The sequence below is a fragment of the Poecilia reticulata genome, chromosome 1 (genome assembly GCF_904066995.2).
Source record: "Poecilia reticulata chromosome 1, P_reticulata-male-v2, whole genome shotgun sequence".
Classification (NCBI taxonomy): Eukaryota; Metazoa; Chordata; class Actinopteri; order Cyprinodontiformes; family Poeciliidae; genus Poecilia; species Poecilia reticulata.
In genome coordinates this window covers 10649427-10669924 of record NC_088830.1, presented here as the reverse complement: position 1 = coordinate 10669924, position 20498 = coordinate 10649427, and the positions used below count along the sequence as shown (strand labels likewise).

At 43.0% G+C, this 20498-nt stretch overlaps 2 protein-coding genes across 8 annotated transcripts; one reads left to right on the top strand and one right to left on the bottom strand.

The window, feature by feature from the left end:
- Positions 1-720: 720 nt before the first annotated feature.
- Positions 721-12745, top strand: slx4 (SLX4 structure-specific endonuclease subunit homolog (S. cerevisiae)). 4 transcript variants are annotated; one of them, XM_017306729.2, is made up of 14 exons: positions 721-904; positions 993-1553; positions 2180-2384; positions 3694-3912; positions 4004-4218; positions 4563-4858; positions 5812-6010; positions 6144-6286; positions 6474-6620; positions 7533-7702; positions 8542-10157; positions 10854-10953; positions 11194-11472; positions 12190-12745. In XM_017306729.2, the coding sequence occupies exons 2-14, from the start codon at positions 1112-1114 to the stop codon at positions 12551-12553; spliced, it is 4395 nt and encodes a 1464-aa protein (XP_017162218.2). In that variant the 5' UTR covers positions 721-904; positions 993-1111; the 3' UTR covers positions 12554-12745. The 4 variants fall into 4 exon arrangements, with proteins under 4 accessions (XP_017162218.2, XP_081461350.1, XP_081461357.1 ...); XM_017306730.2 differs by having other exon boundaries at positions 722-904; positions 12193-12745; XM_081605224.1 differs by having other exon boundaries at positions 721-1553.
- Positions 12746-13261: 516 nt separating this feature from the next.
- On the bottom strand, positions 13262-19734 carry mcrip2 (MAPK regulated corepressor interacting protein 2). 4 transcript variants are annotated; one of them, XM_081605262.1, is made up of 5 exons: positions 18090-19712; positions 17889-17958; positions 16597-16846; positions 14884-14985; positions 13262-13719 (listed from the first exon to the last, which is right to left on the bottom strand). In XM_081605262.1, the coding sequence occupies exons 1-4, from the start codon at positions 18142-18144 to the stop codon at positions 14890-14892; spliced, it is 471 nt and encodes a 156-aa protein (XP_081461388.1). In that variant the 5' UTR covers positions 18145-19712; the 3' UTR covers positions 13262-13719; positions 14884-14889. The 4 variants fall into 4 exon arrangements, with proteins under 4 accessions (XP_081461388.1, XP_008406556.1, XP_081461391.1 ...); XM_008408334.3 differs by having other exon boundaries at positions 16597-16733; positions 18090-18973; XM_081605265.1 differs by lacking the exons at positions 13262-13719; positions 14884-14985 and adding an exon at positions 15605-15799 and having other exon boundaries at positions 18090-19734.
- Between the last annotated feature and the right edge of the window lie 764 nt (positions 19735-20498).

Here is a 20498-nt window from a genome sequence, read left to right as displayed (position 1 = left end):
AATCTGCACGTGCTCCTTTTATTTTAGGTTTTTGTGCTTTAGATTATTTTAGACATACTTGAATATTTCAGATTAAGCAAATTATATCAGAAAATACTCACCAAAGCATATTCAAGAACCAATTTTCAAAAGACAAAAGGGCATAAACTAAACGTAGCTCCATATTTTCAGCAAGTGGGGGGCACCGTCTAGACAGTCGTTGGATATGGCGACTTTTTTTGTAGCTATGTGCATAAAATTTAATAAAATGTTCAGGGCTCAACAGATGATTTTTTTTCATCCAATCCTTTCTAATGCTGCCCCGGGCTAATGCCCATGTTGCCCATATCAAAAACCCCGAACCCATATTTGAACCTCCTTAATTTCTAACACAATATGTTATTTTACACAGCAATGCTCAGAAGGTTTCGCTCACGGTTGGAGGTCTAGATTAAAAAAATAATAATTTATTTATTTATTTATTTATTTATTTATTTATTTATTTATTTATTTAACTTCCTTTTCCAGTGGAGGAATTATTGTATTCTTAGTGAATTCAATATTTTTAATAAGGACGCAAAATAAAGCTGGAAACATTACCTACAGAATTTTAGGTTATTGTTGAAGTCAGAAAATCTGTGTCGGAAACTCTCTATTTATTATATTAAAATATATTTAATATTACGTTATGTTATATGACAGTAAGTGACGTCAGCGAAGAGAGCGTCTGAATAATCCCTGTTTATTGGTTAATTATCACGTGACCGGAAGCTAGAAATGGAGCGGTTTTGGTAAAAACGTTTTGAAACATAAACAATTTCTCCGGGTCTTTCTGTTGTTTGTCAACCAACAATACGTATAAATAAACATTCGTGACATCAGCGAGAGAGTGTTGAGGCAATGAGGGACCTAACGGCAAATCTCAGTAAGTTTTTGATTAGCACAAACAGCTAGCATACCAAATGCTGTCTGTCGTGTTGTGTTTAAGGACCTTGTTTCCCCTCCGTTCCCAGGTGAGGAAATCGGTTTTTATTCCGTTTTCCCTGCCTAACCTGACTGCGTTTGCGGGTTGGCGCTGACAGCCGGAACTGTGCTGCTTTGCCTCCTGTAATGCAACACTAATGACATCGCTATGAACGATTCCGAGCTGGATTTTGTGGACCTCTGCTCCAAATTGCAGAAGCGCGTCCGCAAGAAAGAACCAGGCAGACCGAGCAGGAAGGCAGAAGAACAGCAGAGCTCCAGCCAAACAACCCGGGGGGACAAGAGGAAGGTTGATAAGCAGGATGAGGATTCTCTGTCCGGGTTTTCACCCACTGGATCGGAGGTGGTCTGTGGAGGAACTGGGTGTGACTCAGGGGATGCTGTTCAGTCTTCTGCTGTTCCTCCACCTGACGCAGACCTGAGGGCAAAAGACAAAGTACTCCTCAGGATGCAGGAGTTTAAGAGAGCCAGTCCGCAGAAGATGATGCACAGTAATAGAATCGGGCCAGCAAAGAAGGACGGTTGTACTCTGACTGCACAGGATCAGAAAGCAGGCAGTGCAACGACTATTCCAACTCAAACAAAGCCATGTAAGTTATAAAAATGGTGCTGGTTTTTAGATGCTTTTCTCAGTGTGTGGTGTGCAGTTTTATTCAGATTTAGGTCTAGACTTTGACTGGGCCATTCTAACACGTGCATTGATCTAAGCAACTGTGTCCTGCTAGAACGTGGGTCTGCAACCTTTACTATTCAATGACACCCAAAGCCATTTTTGCCCTCAGTCCAGCAACAATTTAACTGCCTTATAAGCACAAATACTACACACATTTATTTCTAAATTCTACTACAGAAATCCTGTTGTAATTTTTAAACAACTGTTAATATTTTTGTTTTAAAATAAGATAAGGATTAAGCTTTCTTCTTCTTTGGGGAAGTTGGCATTAGCAAATATTTTCTAGCCTAACAGTAATAAATAGATGTAAGTAAAATGACTAATACTTGTAGTGTCATTTTGTTGTTGAAATTCAATGTGATTATTCCCTGAAAAAAACAACAACAACAAAACAAAAACATCTATTTCTAAAACGTCCGTTGTTTCTTTATCATTTATAAGTCTTTCAAAATGATTGTGGACAGTCCAGAGAGCCACTTGATGCTGTTTGTTCTCCTTTTAGGAGTTGGTTTTATTTAGCAGTTCTTCTATCTTATTTGGCAGTTTTGCTCTCTGGGGGCTCCGATCCCCGCTCTGAGCCCCCAGAGAGTGACGAGGCGCTGGCCCTGCGGCTGCAGCGGGAGCTGGACAGGGAGGCGGCCGAGGCCCAGATCATGCACCTGGAGGACGGAGGCCTCTTCTTCTGTCAGATCTGCCACCGGGACTTATCACACATGACCCCCGACGGGCGCACACAACACCTCAACAGGTCCGGACATGTTCTGCCTTTATGTGTTTCATGTTGCAAGCAGAGGCGGGTAGAGTACCGATTAATTGCACTAAACTAAGAGTAGCACTACTTCAATTTTTTTTTATTTTTTTTTTTACTCAAGGAAAAGTAAAAAGTAGCCATTCAAGAAATCACTCAAGTTAGAGTGAAAAAAGTAATTTGGTAAAAAAAAAAAAAAAAACTAAAAAAAAAGGTTGAATGACTGATCAAAACATTAGTCAATTAATATTCAGAAACATCATCATCAGACAAACCAAAATATAAAATTACAAGATTTTCCTATTTTAAGGACCTAAATGAAAAGAATTCATATAAAGAACATAATTACAAAATCAGACATAAGAAATATTTTTTTCCAAATCAAAGCTGCTTTATTCATTCTGAAACCGTTTGACTTGAACAGCTTTGAAGTAGTCGTCTTCAGTTGTTGTTTTACTGAATTCGTCTGGTGTGCGAACACGACTGGCAGCAAAGCGATCCCACAGCGTCCTGCTGCCACCGTCTTAGCCAGTTGATGGGTTAAAGAAAATCTGCATGCTTCATTTAACAACTTCAGCCTTAAGTACAATATTAGAAGGGAAAACAGCTAGAAGACAGAAATAAACGTTAAAAGACAGAAATAAACATTAAAAGACAGAAATAAACAACTTAATAAGTTTTTTTTTTAAATTGAGAAAATAAACATTTTTATTGCCCAAAATGCAACATCAAAGCATTCCTTAAGCATATGCTTAATCATTTGTAGTGAAGGACGCATTCTCAGCTGAAAAATAACTCACAGCATCAAAATGTGGGAAAAATCTGAGCTTTCTGCGTGACTAGATGATGATCCGTTTATTGTTTTGATTACATTTTAACAGAATTTACATTCTGACAGTTTTGGGTTATTTTTTTATCTTAAATTCAAAATGGATATATTTTTTTGTCAAGTTTTGGCTTAACTACTGCTCTGAGTCTGTTCTTTCAGCAAATTGCCTTTTTTTTGAGTCAGTTAATTAATTGATTACTAACAGTTATTTCAACAATCGATTCATCACAATTAATCATTTCAGCCCTGATCCTGTCCAATTTCCTTTCGTCTGACGATGACGGTTTAGGTCAGATGGTTGAAACTTGAACACAATGAGAATTTCCAGCAGGACGATAATCAAAAAAAAAAATAAATAAATAAATACACACCAGAACTGCTTTGAATGGACAATCTGAGCTAACTGAGCTTCTGAAAAGACTCAATCCTCACAGGATTTACGGTCTGTGTTTAAAAAAAACGTGTTTGCTTTTCTTGCAGGTGTTTGGATCAGAACGAACAGAGCGTGCCGTCTCTCCCCCCGCCCTCCGCTGTCCCCGACTGTCCCATCTGCGGCAAGAAGTTCAAGAGCCAGAAGAGCCGCTCGGCCCACCTGAAGCGCTGCTCCGCAGACATGGGCATCTCTACGGCCGTTCTGCTGCAGGCTCTGCAGAGACAGGCCGAGGAGAGCCGCAGTTCTGCCGTCGCCGCCAACGCACAGTGAGCGCTCCGTCGTGAAGGACGCGTCTTTAACGCTGCAGCCCCCTCAGTGCTTAAAGCTGAAGAAACTGTCCCCGTTTTCTCTTCCCAGCCTAGAGACGGGCGGCATCAAGAGGAAAGCGCCGCCTGAGCCGGCGCTTCCAGCAAGGAAGAAGCCCAGGAAGAAGGCCGACCGGCTGGACGAGGACACCATGGTGGCTCTGGCTCTGTCCTCCTCCCTGCTGGAGCAGCAGAAGGAGCAGCAGGTTCAGAGCGGTGGTCCTCACAGCTCCGTCACTCCACTGCTGACGTGGAAGCCAGATGCTGGTGCGGTAACACCACTAAGATTTTCTGGGACCTTTCGAGACGAATAGGCTGTAAAGTTCTGTACATACCTTTACCTTTAGGCTGTAAAGGTATGTAATCATGCCTTATATTTGGAAAATGTAAGGCATCTGTTTATTTTTTTTAAAGAAATTAGCAAAAATGTAAAATCCATTTTGGAACAAGACAAGGAAAAACAGAGACGCTGTGAAAATTTTCCAGATGTACTTCACTTTAACACTACTTCTTAGATTTAAGCACCTTTCAAACATCTGGTGATGGATCAGTCTGGGGAATCTCATAAACTCCAACTCAACCATCATTTCTTCTTCTCTGCTTTTGTGCAGCTAAAGGACGCGTGAGAAAGAAAAAAGTAGCCGCCCCTCGTCCTCCGCCACTCCTCCTAGTTCAGGACACAGAGACGGCCCTGGCGAGGCTGCAGGAACGCGTCTCTGCTCTCTTGCTTCGCCGCCGGGCGCCCTCTCCTCCCACCCCGACGAGATGCCCCAGCAAGCTGCCCGGCTGGACAGGTGCTGCCCCCCTCTGGCGGAAAAGTACGCTGCTGGATGGAGGCTCCACCTGTCCGTCTCAGTTCTATGCTGCGGAGCTCCAGCACTTGTTTGCTACGGCGGACTTAACAAAGGTAATAGAGAAAAAAGGATTAATTCTCGTGCTTTTTTGCTGGGTTTTTTTTTGTCATGTTTTGAATTGACTTAAAAGTTGATGGCCCACCTTTAAAAAAAAATTATATTACTTTGCGTTTCGTTTTACAGACCACCTTAAATCGGAGCACAAGATTCAGTTTCTTCTCAATAAACTCGAAATCCAGCGTGTATACAAGATTTCTGCAGGCTTCACCAACTCAAATTTAAGACATTTTAAGACCATAATGAATGACCTATATTTCCACAAAAATGCAGGAACTTTATCATCCAGCCAACTGGCGGTAAATTTAATAGACGCAGGAAAGCTAACTAGCTAGCTAACTAGCAAGGGTATGTTAGCGGTGAGTTGGCGGCAGCCTCAACCGTCTGAGTGACAGAAAGCGGTGAAGATTTATTTATTTTTAACTTATTCTGAACTAGAAAAGCCATAAATAATATATAACATACAAAACAAGTCAGGGAAGTACATTTGACAATATAACAGTTTTCAGAACAGACCGTAAAGTGTGTAGGTTTTGTAAATAAAAAGGAAAAACGGTAACAAAAACAAAACAGACTAAACATGTTTAAAACTGCAAGGACTTGGCAGTATTATGGTATGTCGTGGTCGTTTTCTTATTTGCATTAAAGGGATATTATGTGATTAGAAATACTGAGTTCAGAAAGACTAAACAATGGATTGCTGTTTTTCCATTAACATAAATAAATAAATGCACTGAATGTACGAGATAAACCGTGCTGTCACGACAAAATGTAAGACCTGTGATTAAAATATTAAAGGGCAACGTAATTTTTTAAAATAAATAAGAAATTTCATGGCCCTAATTTTAGATGTATGAATTTAAGACTTTTAATGATGCACGGACACAATCTTACATAAGCACAGATCATGTATCCTTCTTTAATTAATGTCCTCCTGTTCCACTTTCAGCCAGATGCGGTCTTATCAAGCAGCAGCAACAACAAGCCGGAGTCTTCTGTCCCACCCGCCCTGCCCTCCTGCTCCCAGACCTCATCTAACTCCGCTCCAGGGACGGGAGAGCTCCACGTGGGAAGCCAGGCCATCCGAGACCTGATGGAGCTGGCTGAAGACGGCATGACTCTGACCCAATACGGATACGCAGACAAAGGTAAAACCCTGTCATGCAACTTATATTAGGAGAAAAATGGCAGGTTCGACTGAGCTGTATGACGGTCGGGAGAGATGAGAAGGAAGCTGTGAGTGAAATCTTGACAAAATCTCGATTGCGTCCGTTTCTGCAGCCGAGCACCTGAGCGGTTTCATCCAGGAGGAAGAGTCGGAGGATCAGGCCGAGCCGTCGGACAACACCGCCAGCAGCAGCAGTCGGGCAGTGAGGAGGACGGACCAGCCAGAGGCAGACCGAGACGCAGCCAGACATGAGTCGGTGAGCACAAAGTTTTCAGCGACTTAAATTTAACTTACATGTTTGTCAAAAAATGTCAATGAATTTTCATTTTGTTGCTTCTTGTGTAAATTACAAACCAGCAAGAGTTAAAAAAAAAAAAAGAAAAAGAAAACAGCTGTCCTGTCTGTGGTAATCTTAATCTGTTGTTACGGTGTTTTCCCTGTAGGTGGCGCTCTCCAGGCTGTCCTCAGACCTGAGCAGCATGGTCAACAACCCTCAGCTCAGTGACCTGCAGCTCCAGGTGGACAGCGGCGAGATCTACTTTGCACATTCCTTCATGGTGTACACTCGCTGCCCCCTGCTGGCTGAAATGGTAAAGTGATGAACGTTTTTAGACTCTATGTTATTATCTTTTTTAAATAAATAACGTTGTTTACACCCCATATCTAAGGTGGCATAGCGAGCAGGAAGCATCTGAAATATTTAACTCTTTGTTGTGATTATTACTCCTTACTTGAGAAGGATGATTGTCATTTTAACTTTGGTTTTTTAATAACTTATTTTGACTACTGCTCTTTTTCTTAGTGTGAACCAATCTCTCAATTATAAACTTTATGTTAGATTATTATGGATTTTCCTTAATCCAGCCAGATGATGTATACAGACTCAGTTTAATCAATAATAATTCATTTTTCAGGGTTTCTATGCACTCTTTGAAAAATCCAGAATTTGATTTGAACATTTTTTTTATACCCAATGTGTATGGGGAAAATAAAAATGAGTCATACAATTTTTAGATTTTCCCAGGCTAAATTATTTATTCTATTTTTTAAAATTATAAACAGATTTTTTTTTTCTTTTATTGGACATTTTGACTCATGAAAATTTTGGAAAAATACACAAAAAAAATAAAAGTGTTTGTTTTGTCTTTTCTTCCCCCGCCCCTTTTCTGAGGTTTCATTTTCAACCGGATATGTGGCTAGGTGTAGTTTAGGTTTGTATTTTTGAGTAGGTTTTACAAGTAAAGTAAAGCTATTAAAATTATTTGTACTATAAAAAATAATATTTGTAAACTTTAGTTGGGGAATACATAGATGTAGTCTCATTTATGATGACCACAAATAGACATATATCTCATATAAATCTGCATCCTTTAACTGTTTTTCTTTCTTTGAGGTGAAAATTTGTACCAAAAACCGTGAAATATTGCAAACCTGTGACTGTCTTCTGCTCTGATAGATTAAGACGGAGTTTAACTTTCTGTGATCCGTCCCTCCTCTTCCAGGTGCATGAAAGTGGGTTCGGCGTGCAGGAAGAGGGCTCGGCCGCGGCTCAGAGGGTGTTGCTAAGCGACGTGCCGGGTCAGGCGGTGCTGGCTGTGCTGCGGTACCTCTACACCGCCCGCTGCTGCATCGCTGCGTCGCTGCGGCCTCACGTCCTGGAGCTGGCATCCAGGTCAGCTCCACACACCTGAAACCACAAACTCTGACGTGTTTAGTTGAGATTCTGTGTGATAGTCAGTGATTTATAATTGTTAACGTCGTTTTCAGAAATGGTTTACAAAGAGAAATCCAAGAGTGTAATGTCTATTTGAATTCACTAATCATACTGCTCTGGATGATAAAATCCAGAGCAACCAGGTGTCAGCTGACTAAATATGGAGTCCAGCTGCTTTTTCTTGTTTTTAAAATTAGCAATAGTTAATGTAGGTGGCAAGAAGAAGGAGCTCTGGTCTTGACCAATGTGCAAAAAGGCTGTATTCTAAATCTTCAGGTTTAATAGAAATATTTAAATCAAATCATATTCCTGTTTCACATCGGCCTATTTCAAGGGTCTATGACTTCTGATATCCAAAGAGCCTTTTTTCCCCCCAATCAGTCCACCTAAGTAGAACTTGTGTAGAGCCACAAATGTCTCTGTTGATAAAAAGACAAAATCATTTTCTGATGTATAATTTATTAAATTTGTCACATTACAATTTTATTTCCAGTTTTAGGTCTTAGTAAAGAAAAACAAAACTTTTGCTAAAAGAGGATGCATACATTTTCTTCTATGGAATGTTGATACATGTGGAAAGTTCAGTAAAAAAAAGAAGCGATATCATTGATACTTTTGGCGTCTGCTAAAACCAGTTTATGTTTATTTACATTTAAAACATCAGTCGGTTCGTTAGTTTTTCTCCAGCCGTAGTTAAGAGGCACTTACAGCTCCAGAGCCTCAGGTCGTTGATCCCTGGTCAAAATTTAAACTATTTAAGTTTGAGTCGCGTTTACGCTCAACGCCTGCGTCTCCAGGTTTGACCTGCAGGAGCTGGAGCAGCTGTGTCGTTTCCAACCGGAGAACATGGTGGCGGCGGCGGGAGACGATGGGCTCGACGTAAACCAGGAAGAAAACGTCAACAACCAAACGGACCGGGCCTTCGTGGAGCTCCTTCGATCCATGTGGAACGAGGAGGACTCGGACGGAGGCGGACGGTCGGAGGAGGATCGACCAGAGGACGAGGTCGCCACGGGCGATGGAGAAATTGGCGAGGAGCGAGTGAATGAGCAGGAGCTGGAGGAGATTTATGAGTTTGCCGCCACGCAGAGGCAGAGGGTGAAGGAGGAAGAGGAGGAGAAAGATGCGGAACCAGAACCCGGCTCGGACCGCAGCTACAGTCGGCTTTTCTCCCAGTCCTGGGGCGTCTACCATGACGGAGAGGCTTCATCCTCGCCTCCTCTTCTTCCTCATGAAGCGTCACCCAAACACTCTGCCAGGACTCTGCTTCAGTCGTCTGCAAGCGTCGCCGACGAACCCTCCCTCAACCTTCCTGTCCCCGGGCCGTCCCCGGGGCGACCGGCTCCGGAGGACCGACATGGGCAAGGCGAAGAAGCCGCAGCAGAGAGCCGAGCTCGTCGCAGCGCCACCCCTTCGCCTGCGAGGAGAGACGAGGCCGAGCTCATCGTTCTGTCCGACTCCAGCGAAGAGGCAGAAGCCGATCGGAGCTTCACGGGGATCAAACCCGGACAGAACCCGAGTCCCACAGAATCGGTCTGTGGCTCCCAGTTCAGTCCCGGTGATCCCGTCGGGTGTTCGCCTGAGCTTTCCTGGCTCGTCCCTTCCACGCCCGTCAGGTCTCCGGTCAGAAGCACGAGGGCCGCCTCCATGCAGACCGACAGCAGCATGTGCAGGACTCGGCTTTTCCCCAAAGTGGACCCGTCCCCAGCCTTCTCGCCGTCCAGGAACACCGTCCCGACCTCCAGCACTCCTCTTAAAGCCTCCACAGAACGCCAAGTTTCTCCTGACAAACGGAGGAGTTCTGAAGCGTTTGCAGCAAACCGTCCCTTTAGAGATTCCTCAAAGCACGAGGCTCCTCTGCAGCCACGCAGCATCAGCAGCACGCTGCTGAATGCGAACCCAGAGAGGCAGAGCACGTCGGGTCAAATGAAGGCGAGGACATGCGTGTCCAACTCTTCAGGTCAGTCCTTGTCGTCTTCTCCTGTGGAGTCCAGCGAGCAGCCTGGCGTCAGCAACACGAGCGAGGTAACGTCTGTTCCAGATGTGAGGGACTCTAGTCTCCAGCAAAGTTTCATGGATGAGCCTCCGATAGCTTTTAACGACTCCTGGGGCCTGGACGCCTGCGCCGACGGCGACCTGGGCGGCTTTAGCCTGAAGCTGGACAACACCCAAGAGTCCAGTTCCGGAGGGAGACCCGGAGCATCCAGACCGACAGCTGCAAGCAGCGTCCAGAACCCTGCTGCAGGTCCAGGCCCGCTGACCACGCCAGAGGTCCACAACGACCTGCTGGACTCCGAAATATGGGGCAGCTGGGAGGGCGATGGAGGAGCAGGAGAGGAGGAAGACGAAGAGGAGGAGGAGGGTCTTCCTCTGTCTCAGAGAGCGAACCTGGCGGCTCGGCTCCAAACTCCAAGTAGGTGTTAAAATGTTTTAATCACCAACAGCTCAACAGATCATGTTTACTCAAACTACGGCGATCTTAAGAAATTCAAAGATCTTCAACAGCTTTATTTCAGAGAAAACAATTTAATGCTGCGTCAGGTAACTTTTACCAAAAAAAAACAAAAAACGTTTTTTATATTTGAAACTGCAAAGTCAAATTTGCGATTTAAAAAAAAAAGTTACCGACTGCAGCTTTAAAAGCCATTAAAAAGATTTTCTTGATGCAGACATGTTGCTGTGACAACAAAGACATGTCGACTTGAAACGGGTCGGTGACTGATGCCCCCTAAAAGGCGGAAGCCGCTTTTTTTAGTGGAAAGTTGAATGGAAACAAAACGTACTAGAAAAAAAAAACAGAAATAAAACTTTGAGAGGTTTGTGAGGTAAAGTTTCTAAGTTAGTTTCTAAAAAAAAAAAAATCTAATTTAGTTTTTATTAACTCTGAGCCATAAAAGTGAATTACACTATGCATAAGGAATATAATTTTCAAGTTTTGAAGTGAGTTACTGAAATTAATTGAGCGCTTGTTTTTTTAGCCGTAGATGTATTTCTGATAGTTTGTCTTGGAGAGACTAACAGGCCCACAGCATCACTGATCCTCTGCCGTACTCACAACATGCTGCACCATCAGAAAACCCTTCTTGCTCATAAACTGTTGCTGTGTCAGAATCGTGGAAGCAGACCCGGCGGCGCCCCCCAGGGCCCATCACCCCCATGCCTCACTACTCTGACATGGACACGCCGGAGCTCAAGAACAAACTCAGCAGGTCAGTCGGTTCATCCTCACTTCCTTCATCATCATCTTCGCCCTGAGCAAAGTTTACACAAAGGTCAAGTTGCTTTGTCTCTTTTTGTTTTTTTTCTTCCCCTCAATCCCGATCAAGGTGATTAAGTGATGAACCAATCAGATTACTCTCGGCTAAGTCGATCTCAGGCTGCTTTTTTTTTTTTTTTTCCTCCTCCCTCTCCCGTCCATCTGCTCGCCTTTAACGTTCCCCCTCATGCAGCTTCGGCGTGCGACCTTTACCGAAGCGTCAGATGGTCCTCAAGCTGAAGGAGATCCACCAGTACACCCACCAGCTGACCAGCTCCGAGGAAGAGGAGGAGGAAGAAGAGGCGCCCCTGGGCAGGGCGGTTTCCTGCGCCCGGTTTAAAGAGCCGATGGCAGCTGCGCCCGCTGCTGCTGCGTCTCCCGTCAAAACGGACCAAGAGGAAGCCGGCGATCCGCTCTCTGCCTCCCAGGGCTCAAACGCCTCGTCCACCGCCGCCAGCGACGAGTTGGAAAGGTGTGTGGAGCGATCAGAGCGTCTGTCTCTGCACACTAAAAAACACGTGCAGTGGAGAAGTGTTCAGACCCCATAGGGCTGTTTATCAATTCATAGAGATGGGTTTTAATTAGTTACATTTATTCAGCTACATTTACTGGAGTAACTTCTTGAAAAAAATATTACTTTTATTAGCATTTATGCTACGCCGTAATTTTTACTTTTAGTTAGTATGGCTTGAATGAAAACCCTGAGTAACTTCACTGAATGAAGTACAAGCTTGTTTTAACCAAGACACACAGCCGCAGTTTTTAAACTGAGTTTTATATTGAAAGAAATTGATTTGGAAAATTTTTTATTTTGCCTGATGTTGTAATTAAGTTATTTATATGAATTATTTTCATTTTGTTCTTTTAAAAATGGCAACATTTTCACATAATTTTATGTTTTGGTCTGTCTGATAATGCCGTTTTCAAATATTAACTGATTAATGTTTTGATTAATGTTATGTAGCCTTTTTACCAAATACTTTTTTTACTTGAGTAAAATATGTGGAAGTGGTGTTTCTCTTACTTAAATACGATTTTCGGGAACTTTACCCACCTATGTCAATTATATAACTTTCCAACTGCAAAATATATTTCATTTGGGATTTCTTACAAATACAAAGCAGCGTTTAATTGTATAAGTGGAAGAGAAATGATGAATGGTTTTCTTCTGTGACGTCCTCCTCGTCAGCAGGTCCAACCCTGAGCTGGTTCTCTCCTCCGACGGCGACTCGGACAGCGACGTGTCGTCCTCCCAGGCTGCCTCGCGCCTCCAGGACCGCCTCCAGGCGGTGCGCTCCTTCATCCTGTCCGAATCCGACCTGTACAGTCGGATCCTCCAGTACCAGCCTCTGGTTCTCTCCCAGCTCCAGCAGCAGCTGAAGGCAGCGGGGATCCGCCTGGGCGCCGCCAAGCTGGTGGACTACCTGGACTCGCAGTGCATCACCTTCACCACGGCCAAGCCGGGCCACCACGCGGCCGGCCGCAGGCGGGGGGCGTGGACGGGCCGGGGGACGGGAGGAGGCGGCCGGAAGAACGGAGCTTTAAAACGTTAGCAGAGAATTTGGTTGTAGAAAATGTGAAAAAAAAAATTGTCTGGTTAAAACTTTTTTTTAAATTCTGAGGCGTTTACACCAATTTAAACTTTGTAAATACTAGATTTTTTTTAAAAAAGAGGTTTCAGATTTTAGGAGTTAACTTTTCATATGTTGCATTGTATTGTTAAAATAAATCAGAAGTGTTTGTTATATTGTGTGCAGGATGTGATGGTTATAAATGTTTAACATCCAAAGACCAGCGTTGGGTTGATGGGCTACAGGACGTCCCGTGGCGCAGCGTCACAGCCTGACCCTGAAATAGAGGCTCGACTCTGGTCCGCGGTTCCATGTTGCCGCCCGTCTCTGCGTCCTTCTTGTCCAATTAATATCAAGTAAAAACCACTAATGCTGAAAAGATATATACCGTATTTTCTGGACTGTAGAGCGCACCATACTATAAATCGCATCTACAGAGTATTTTTTAAAATAAAACTAGTAACGTGCCTATATAAGCCGCTGATATCCCAGCCGCTCTCGGTTTTCATAAATCTGCATTAAGCTTACCGTTTTGACTTCCAATGATTCACTTCCTGCTAAAGCGCCCCCTGGTGGTTGAAGAAAAATCCACAGAAACGCCGCATGGTTCAAAGCGGGAGAAAAAAGTAGCGGCTTATGGTCCAAAAAATACGTATTAACATTTCTATAGAAACCACAACACACAAAAAGTTTTGAAAATGTTTTTTTTTTCTTTACTTCAAGCTTAACATCCAAACACCCAAAACGTACCCAGAGCTGTGCGTGTTTAAAGACGAGAAAAATCTTCTCATACATTGTTCAAGTAGAGATGTGTCCTTTAATGCAGCACAACATGAGGTCAGTTCTGTCAAGAGTCCACATTCAGGTCGCCGCTGCTCCGCTCAGGGACCGGAGGGGACGAGTTTATATTGCACACCCAGATTTCTCTACAGCAGCGTAAAGCACGGGGCTTTAAAAATCAGATTCCGAAAGATACGCACAGCACCGCGGCCCCCCGGGAGACGGGCTCGTCTCCGGTCACCTCGCGGTCGGCACCGGTGCGGGCTTGCTTCGTTTTCGGTGCGCGCTCTCGTACGGTTACGACAGGTTGGCGATGTTGGCGAGGAAGCGCTGAGCCCACCACTCCTCCAGGTCTATAGGCACAAAGTCTGGGCAGAGGAGGGGAGAAAAGGGAGAATGAGCTTCTGATCAAGAGTTTGTCATTTTGCTTAAACTGGAGGTCAGTTTAATTAAAAAAACCCTTTTTTCCATTCGGTGGGGTTTCAGTGAATGCACCACGTTTCAAGCAGAAAGTGAGCAACAGATTATGCTCAGTGTGAAGGTGGTTAATCCAGGAAGAAATTACTGGTAGCCATTTGAAATGTTGGTAAAATGTTCCAAAAGTTTAACCAGAATTTTCTAAAACTTTCTTCCTCCTTTCTTTCTTTACTACATTCAATTCTCCCTCCTTCCTCATTTTTTTTTCTTAATTTCTGATTTTTCTCCTTTAATTTCTTATATTTCCTCTTTCCTCTTCATTCTTTCTTCTCCATTTCACTTTTTCTTGCTTACTTGAACGTCAACTAATCTAACAACCTAATCAGAGGAGATGAACAGTATGGAGTCTCAGTTTGGGTGTTTCCTGTCTTTATAGGTCAAAGATGATTAAATGGCGTCTATTACATTTAAATAATAAATGATTGGATTATTACTCAAGTTCTATGCTCACCATGAAGCTTTTTTTATTTTATTTCTTTACATTTATTATTTCAGCACAGTCTTTGGGACATTTAAGACTTAGATTATACTGATTTTTAGGAGAGGAAAAAAAAACGGGAGCAACAATCCTCTACAGGAAATTCTGATTAAACTAAAAGGCTTAAAAATGAGTCTGTATACAAAGCAAATGAAAGTCAATATCTGTTTTCAGTTATACAAGAGTGCCGGCTACCTAAGTTAAAAATAATCCATCAGAAATGTTGCAGCTACAAACTGGAGCCGGTTTATCTGGAACAGCCAGATTCTCTCAAACTGAAAGGCGAGCGAAACGTTTAGGCGCCGTTTTAAAAGCCGTCCTCAGGCTGCATGTGGAGGGAAGACAGAAAAAAAGAAACAGACACAGTGGCATTTGAGTCAACCGGGGTGATGAAAGCAGCTCTTCTGAAATCAAGCCAATAAATCAACACCAGGTGAGATTACTCGTTCAAAGTTCTGCAGGGCACTGAGCGGGAACAGAGCCGCCCGACACAAATCAGACGGGAGATCAGCTTTACGAGGGCGGCTGTGCTTTGTGCTGCGTGAGGCGCTGAGCTGGACAAGTGGAGGTAACTCACTCTTCATCACAGTGCCGGGGGTCTTCTCTGCGTACTGAACCGGCCCCTTGGTGTCAGCTGAATCCCCTCGGTCTTCCAGCTTCTGCTCCACTTCCTGCCATACTGCACACAGTCAGACACACACAAGGACGTCAGACGCTGAGACCAAGACACACACACACACACACACACACACAGCTGGACGACTTCTTAATGCAACCGACTGCAATGGATTAGATTTTTTTTATCTGCAAAATAAAATTCCTTCCAGTTCACAACCTGGACGCTACTTTAAAATCAGAGTAAAAATACATTCAAATTTGGGTTGATTAATCCGATTAAATTGAGATTAGCTGATGATTGAAATAATCGTCAACTAATTTAGAACTTGATTGTACTGGAGAACATACTTGGAGCAATAATTAATCCAAACCTGTACAAAAAATATTTACATTTAAGATTAAAAATAGCTTGACTGTAAATATATGTTCTACCCAAAACTCCTAAAGTGGTAAAGACTTGGCATCGCTTGGTTTAAATTCTGTAAAACAAACAAAAAAAAACCTACTAAAAGTAATCCAAGAAATATAAACGACTTCAATGAAAAAACAGCAGAATGTGCTAATTTTTCTTATCCGATTAATCAATTAATCGTCAGACTAATCAATAGAATAAATCCCTGACTAAATTAATCATCAGTGGCAGCCTTAATTGAAATAATTTGACAAAATGGAACAAAAGGTCTCAGTGTTTTGCATCTTTAATCAACTTGTTACTTGTCAGGCTGTCGTATCTGAAATCCAAATCCCAGTGACGTTACTGCACGAAAGCTGGTTTAAGGGACTGGTTCTTATTTCTTCTTCTTCTTCTTTTAGATCCAGCGACAACGAAGCCCTGAAGTTTGTGGCAACAAACAACCACCAGAGTCGCATCTTTCCTGGCGAGAGCCCAAAGGAAACAGAAAGCTGCTGCTTTACACAAACCCAGCCGTCCGAGCTCTTATTTTCCCCCCGAGGGACTCCGGGTCCGCGCTGACCCACATTAAAGTAACTCGAAGCGACCTTCGATTTGTGAAGCGCTGTTGGAAAAATGGTGCTTAATTACTGTAGACGGGACACACCGAAATGAACTAGAGAACCTGTTCTGGGTTAGATGGAATTACGCTGTCCGTTTAAGGAGAAATCAGAACGTGGCTGCGCAGTGAGAAGAGCGGAGTTCCTCTGGGCTCTTTTTTCTGAATGGAAATAAAAGTTTGCCAAAGTCCCTCATAATAAGTGGAAGAAAATTCAAGAAAAGAGGCCTTTGCCTTGAACTTGCTTTTCACATACATGCCAATCACTTTGTTTCTATTCTGCATGATACATCTCTCTCTCTTTGAGATCTTTTTGTTTTGCTTTGTGTAGTTTTTTTTTTATTTTGATTTTTTTTTTTACATTTTTTAATTTATTTAAACATGAATTCATGTTTAAATAAAACGTTACTTTCTTAACCTGAGGTCAGGTGGGTGTACGGACAGCCCATGTCTCATTTTTACCCGATATCAAATTTGAAATGCTTAAAATCAGACGATATCCGCTCCCACGGAATCGCAAGTTCGCAGGAAAAACCGTCCCGCTTCCGATCTTCTCGACCTCTGACTTTCACACACTTCGCGCAACAAGATCTCTTGTCGGCTTCGGGATCAGATCGGGACGTCTGACCCCGCGCGCGGCCCACTGATCCGGTGATCCTCACCTTCGTAGACGAATCGGACGTTCTCCTCGTGCGCCGGCGTGAATCCCTCTGCGGCCGGGCTCTGGCTCTTCTGCGTGGCCGTCCCGTTGTGGCGCTTCCCGTTGAGCCGGTTGAAGACGATCTTCGGAGGCGGAGAGCTGCGGGGAGGACGGCGCGCCGATCGTTAGCCGGAAAATGCGAGAAGCCATATTTGTTGAGGCAAGTTGAGGCTGAGGTTTTAACCCACTGGGAGCAAACAGCAGCTGGGAAACTGAGGTAAAACACGAGGTTCACAATAGAACCGTGTTCATACATTAATTTGATGAAAGTTAGACTTAAATCGTCTCTATTTTTAATTCCATGGAGCAAATGTTGAACTTGTCTTGATCAATGGTTCTCCAATTTTTCAGGTTTTTTTTTTTTTTTTTTTAGTGACTAGCAGTAGCCCATGCCCGACTGCTGGTCAAGGATATATTGGAAAATTACAACAAGTTTAGTTTCTGTTGGAAGCCAAAATAGATTCCTTCTTATTATAAGAGAATAATCAGGCCAAATTTAAGTTTCTGTCCAACAGAAAAACAGAAACAGGTTGTATCTAAATTTCACATTTAAAAACAAATCACTATTATCTGATCATAAAATCCAAAAAAGAAGCATAAATTATTAGAAATATTCTGTGTTAATTTGTATAGTGTAAAAAAAAAATCAAAGTATGGAAGCCCATTTCTGCCACTCATATCAGTCATTATTATGAGAAAAGTATAACAAGATTATGAGAAATACCAACTTTTCCTGATATGCAGCCATCTTTACTGAATAATAATAATAATTAAAAAATCAGAACTTGGACATTTTATTATGAAAGCCCATTTCCCCCTCCCTCTAAAAAAAAACAAAAAAAAACAAACATTATTATTCATCATTACTGAGTCGCGGAAAATGACTAACATATAAGGGCTCCAGAAGATATGAGTTTACAGATAGAACCTGATTTTACAACCGATCATGAACGCCCCATAGACACAATGTTAACACGTCGAAATTTGACTCTCAAGTAAACGTAGACAAAGGTTTGACCTGAGAGAGTCTCTAAGGGGAAGAGCGGGTTTAAAAGGAAAAAAAAAAAACCCCAGAAAAAAACAAAAAAAAAGTCCGATAATGGAGGCAGGCCACGTCGAGGCGTTACATGATCGCACTACTAGTCCACGTGGGAAGAAGTATTTTGGGCCCACGCGGCTGCCAGCGCGAATCGCGTAAACAAAACTCCATAATTACAGGTGCGGTAATAGAATGAAGATGGAGTGTATACTCACTTTGAGGTGAGCCAAGAGGTGGGCTTTAGCTTCAAGTCGCTGAACTTGCTCTCGACCTGCTGGGTGGGACCTGAGGTGAAATCCAACTGTTTAACCTTGTGCAGTTTTTTTTTTTTTAATTATTATTTTTAAAATAAACTCAAACGAGCAAACTTTCCTTGGTGAAGCTTCATTAGATAACCCGCGCCGCCTCTCACTCACCTGTCCTCCTTTGTGTAACGAGTTTGCTGGGACCCCTGGTGATTGTGTACATCATGTGATGTCAGGAAGCAGCAATAAGCCCGTCAGTGTGTGCCTCTTCCCCGGTGACCACCTTTAAACTCTTCACCGTAAACTTCCAGCTCGCTCCTCCTGACGCAGCGCGTCCTGCTTTGCGGCTTGTCGCCCGGGGTCAGCGGCTCTGAGGTCGGCCAGAAGCCTGCATGGGACTCGCTTTGCTTGGCTCCGTCAGCTGCTGTGTTTTATAGCAGTGCGCTCCGGACCGGCTGCTGTCCTCCAGGTGCCAATGGGACCACTGCGTGTTCTTTAGGGTTGTGTGTAGGTCATTCAAGGAGAACCCGGGTCCACGGTGCCGGGGACCGTGCACAGGAGGAGGGATGAACGCTTTCTGACGCCCGAGGACTGTGACTCTCTGAGCCGGACACTGTATCTGCTGTGCACCTCTGCAGCTCCGAAGATGACTGCAATACGCCCGCTCCTCTGACAGATTACAAGGGCGAAGCGCACTTTACTTTCATAAGGACTAGGAACTACCACGCTCGTACATTGTGAAGCTACCCATTGAGATTTCTAAAGCGTCCGGTGGCGAATTTCAAAATAAAACCCTTACGCTACAAGTAAAGGTTGCGCCATCAAAAGGTACATCCTTCATCCACTCATTTAGAGGAGAGACTAGATATTTTTGGAGTCCCACAGGGCTCAGTATTTGGATCAATATTGTTTATTAAACACTGAAATTGCTTACGAGACAGTTTATAGCCTTTTTTATCAACTTTATTTCATCATCATATCTAAAGAAAAACAATTGAAACAAGCAACGTAAAACATCGGAATACGTTATTTGAAATGTAGATCTTTTTCTCTTTAAACAGTATCTAATCAAGTATTGAGGTAAAAGTATGTAATTAAATAAATTCCGTGTTAAACAAATGACGCATGTATCTGGAATTGTTTAAATATATTATTTTAGTACAAATTTATTGTTTTTACTGGAACATTGTGCAATAAACCCCCCCAGAAATGTATGTTTTAGATGCATTGTTTTACTGTTTGAGGTCGCAGGACGGTTTTGTTAGTGAATTATCAAAGCGCTCTATTAAATATATTTTAAACAAGTTTAATAGAAACACTTGTTTTAAGATGACCCTTAATGATAACATAAAACATTTTTCACTATGCCTTTCGGTTGTTGTCATGCTGGCGAATATAGCGTAGGCTTTTATTCTGAAGTTGAAAACTCTTGGTTTCCGCTAGCCTTGTTTCTCTTTAATCTACGCAGGCGGAGCCAAGTGTTCACCTTTCACCTAATAAACCACTACAAGCAGAGATCTAATGTTTTCCAGTCCGCGTGGTTGTTAATTAACAAAGTTTCACTACACAGTGACTCAGCATCTCGTGATTATTTAACAAATGCTCTCCGGTTTCCATGGATACCTAGCTGTACGGTGGCTTCATTGTTTAATAGCATCACTCTGGGATCCAAGAGCCGTAAGCACAGGTAGCAGCTGGTGTTCCGGTGAACAAAACCACCCGAGTGTCAGCCGACCGTCTGCGTTTAGCTCCTGGAGATCAGCGGAGACAAGAAGCGGCTCAGACAGGCTTATCTGCGGTGATATCCAATACTGCTCAGTCACCCCCCCCCCCTCCCCCACCCCGTCCATCCACACTATCTGGGTCAGACAGCAGCGAGTTAATCATTCACAATGCTACAGGGTTAACATTAACAGCGAGGTCAGAAAACTTTTGCTAGATGAATGAACGACACCTCCTTGAACTAAACTTCTCCGAATCCAAAAATCACATGAGAACTCAAAAGACTTCAACACATTTCAAATCCCTTCATTTCTGCTGGCTGTCCACCAAAAAAAAACCACCCAGCTTTGGGATCTAAAAATTTAAATCTGGATATTAGTGTTGCAGCTCCCATTGTCTGGTATTTACATGCAGATTTGGTCAAGAAGAGCTTATGTGACCCAAGTGAGCAAAGTTACTTACATTTTTTAAGAGGTTTTAGTTTATATTTAGCCCAACCGAGTCAGAAAGTCTTCTTTGCTCAGATTGGATGGATAGGGTTAACATCAATGGACTTTGACTAGGACATTCTAACATAAATTTAGCTTTAGTCTTAAACCATCACATTGTAGCTCTGGATCGCCCTGCTAGAAGGTGGAATTTGTCCCATTCTGCCTGACAAAGCAGGTGGAATTTGTCCACCTGCTTTGTCTAGCAGGTGGACATTTTCCCCCTCCCCCCCAGTCTCTAGTTAAAGTTTTCCTACATTTATACATTTCTCCACATGGACCAACGTCTCTTTTTCCACTGAAGAAAATAACAGTCCCCATGGAACAATGCTGCTATTGCCATGTTTCACAATGTGGTTGATGTACAAAC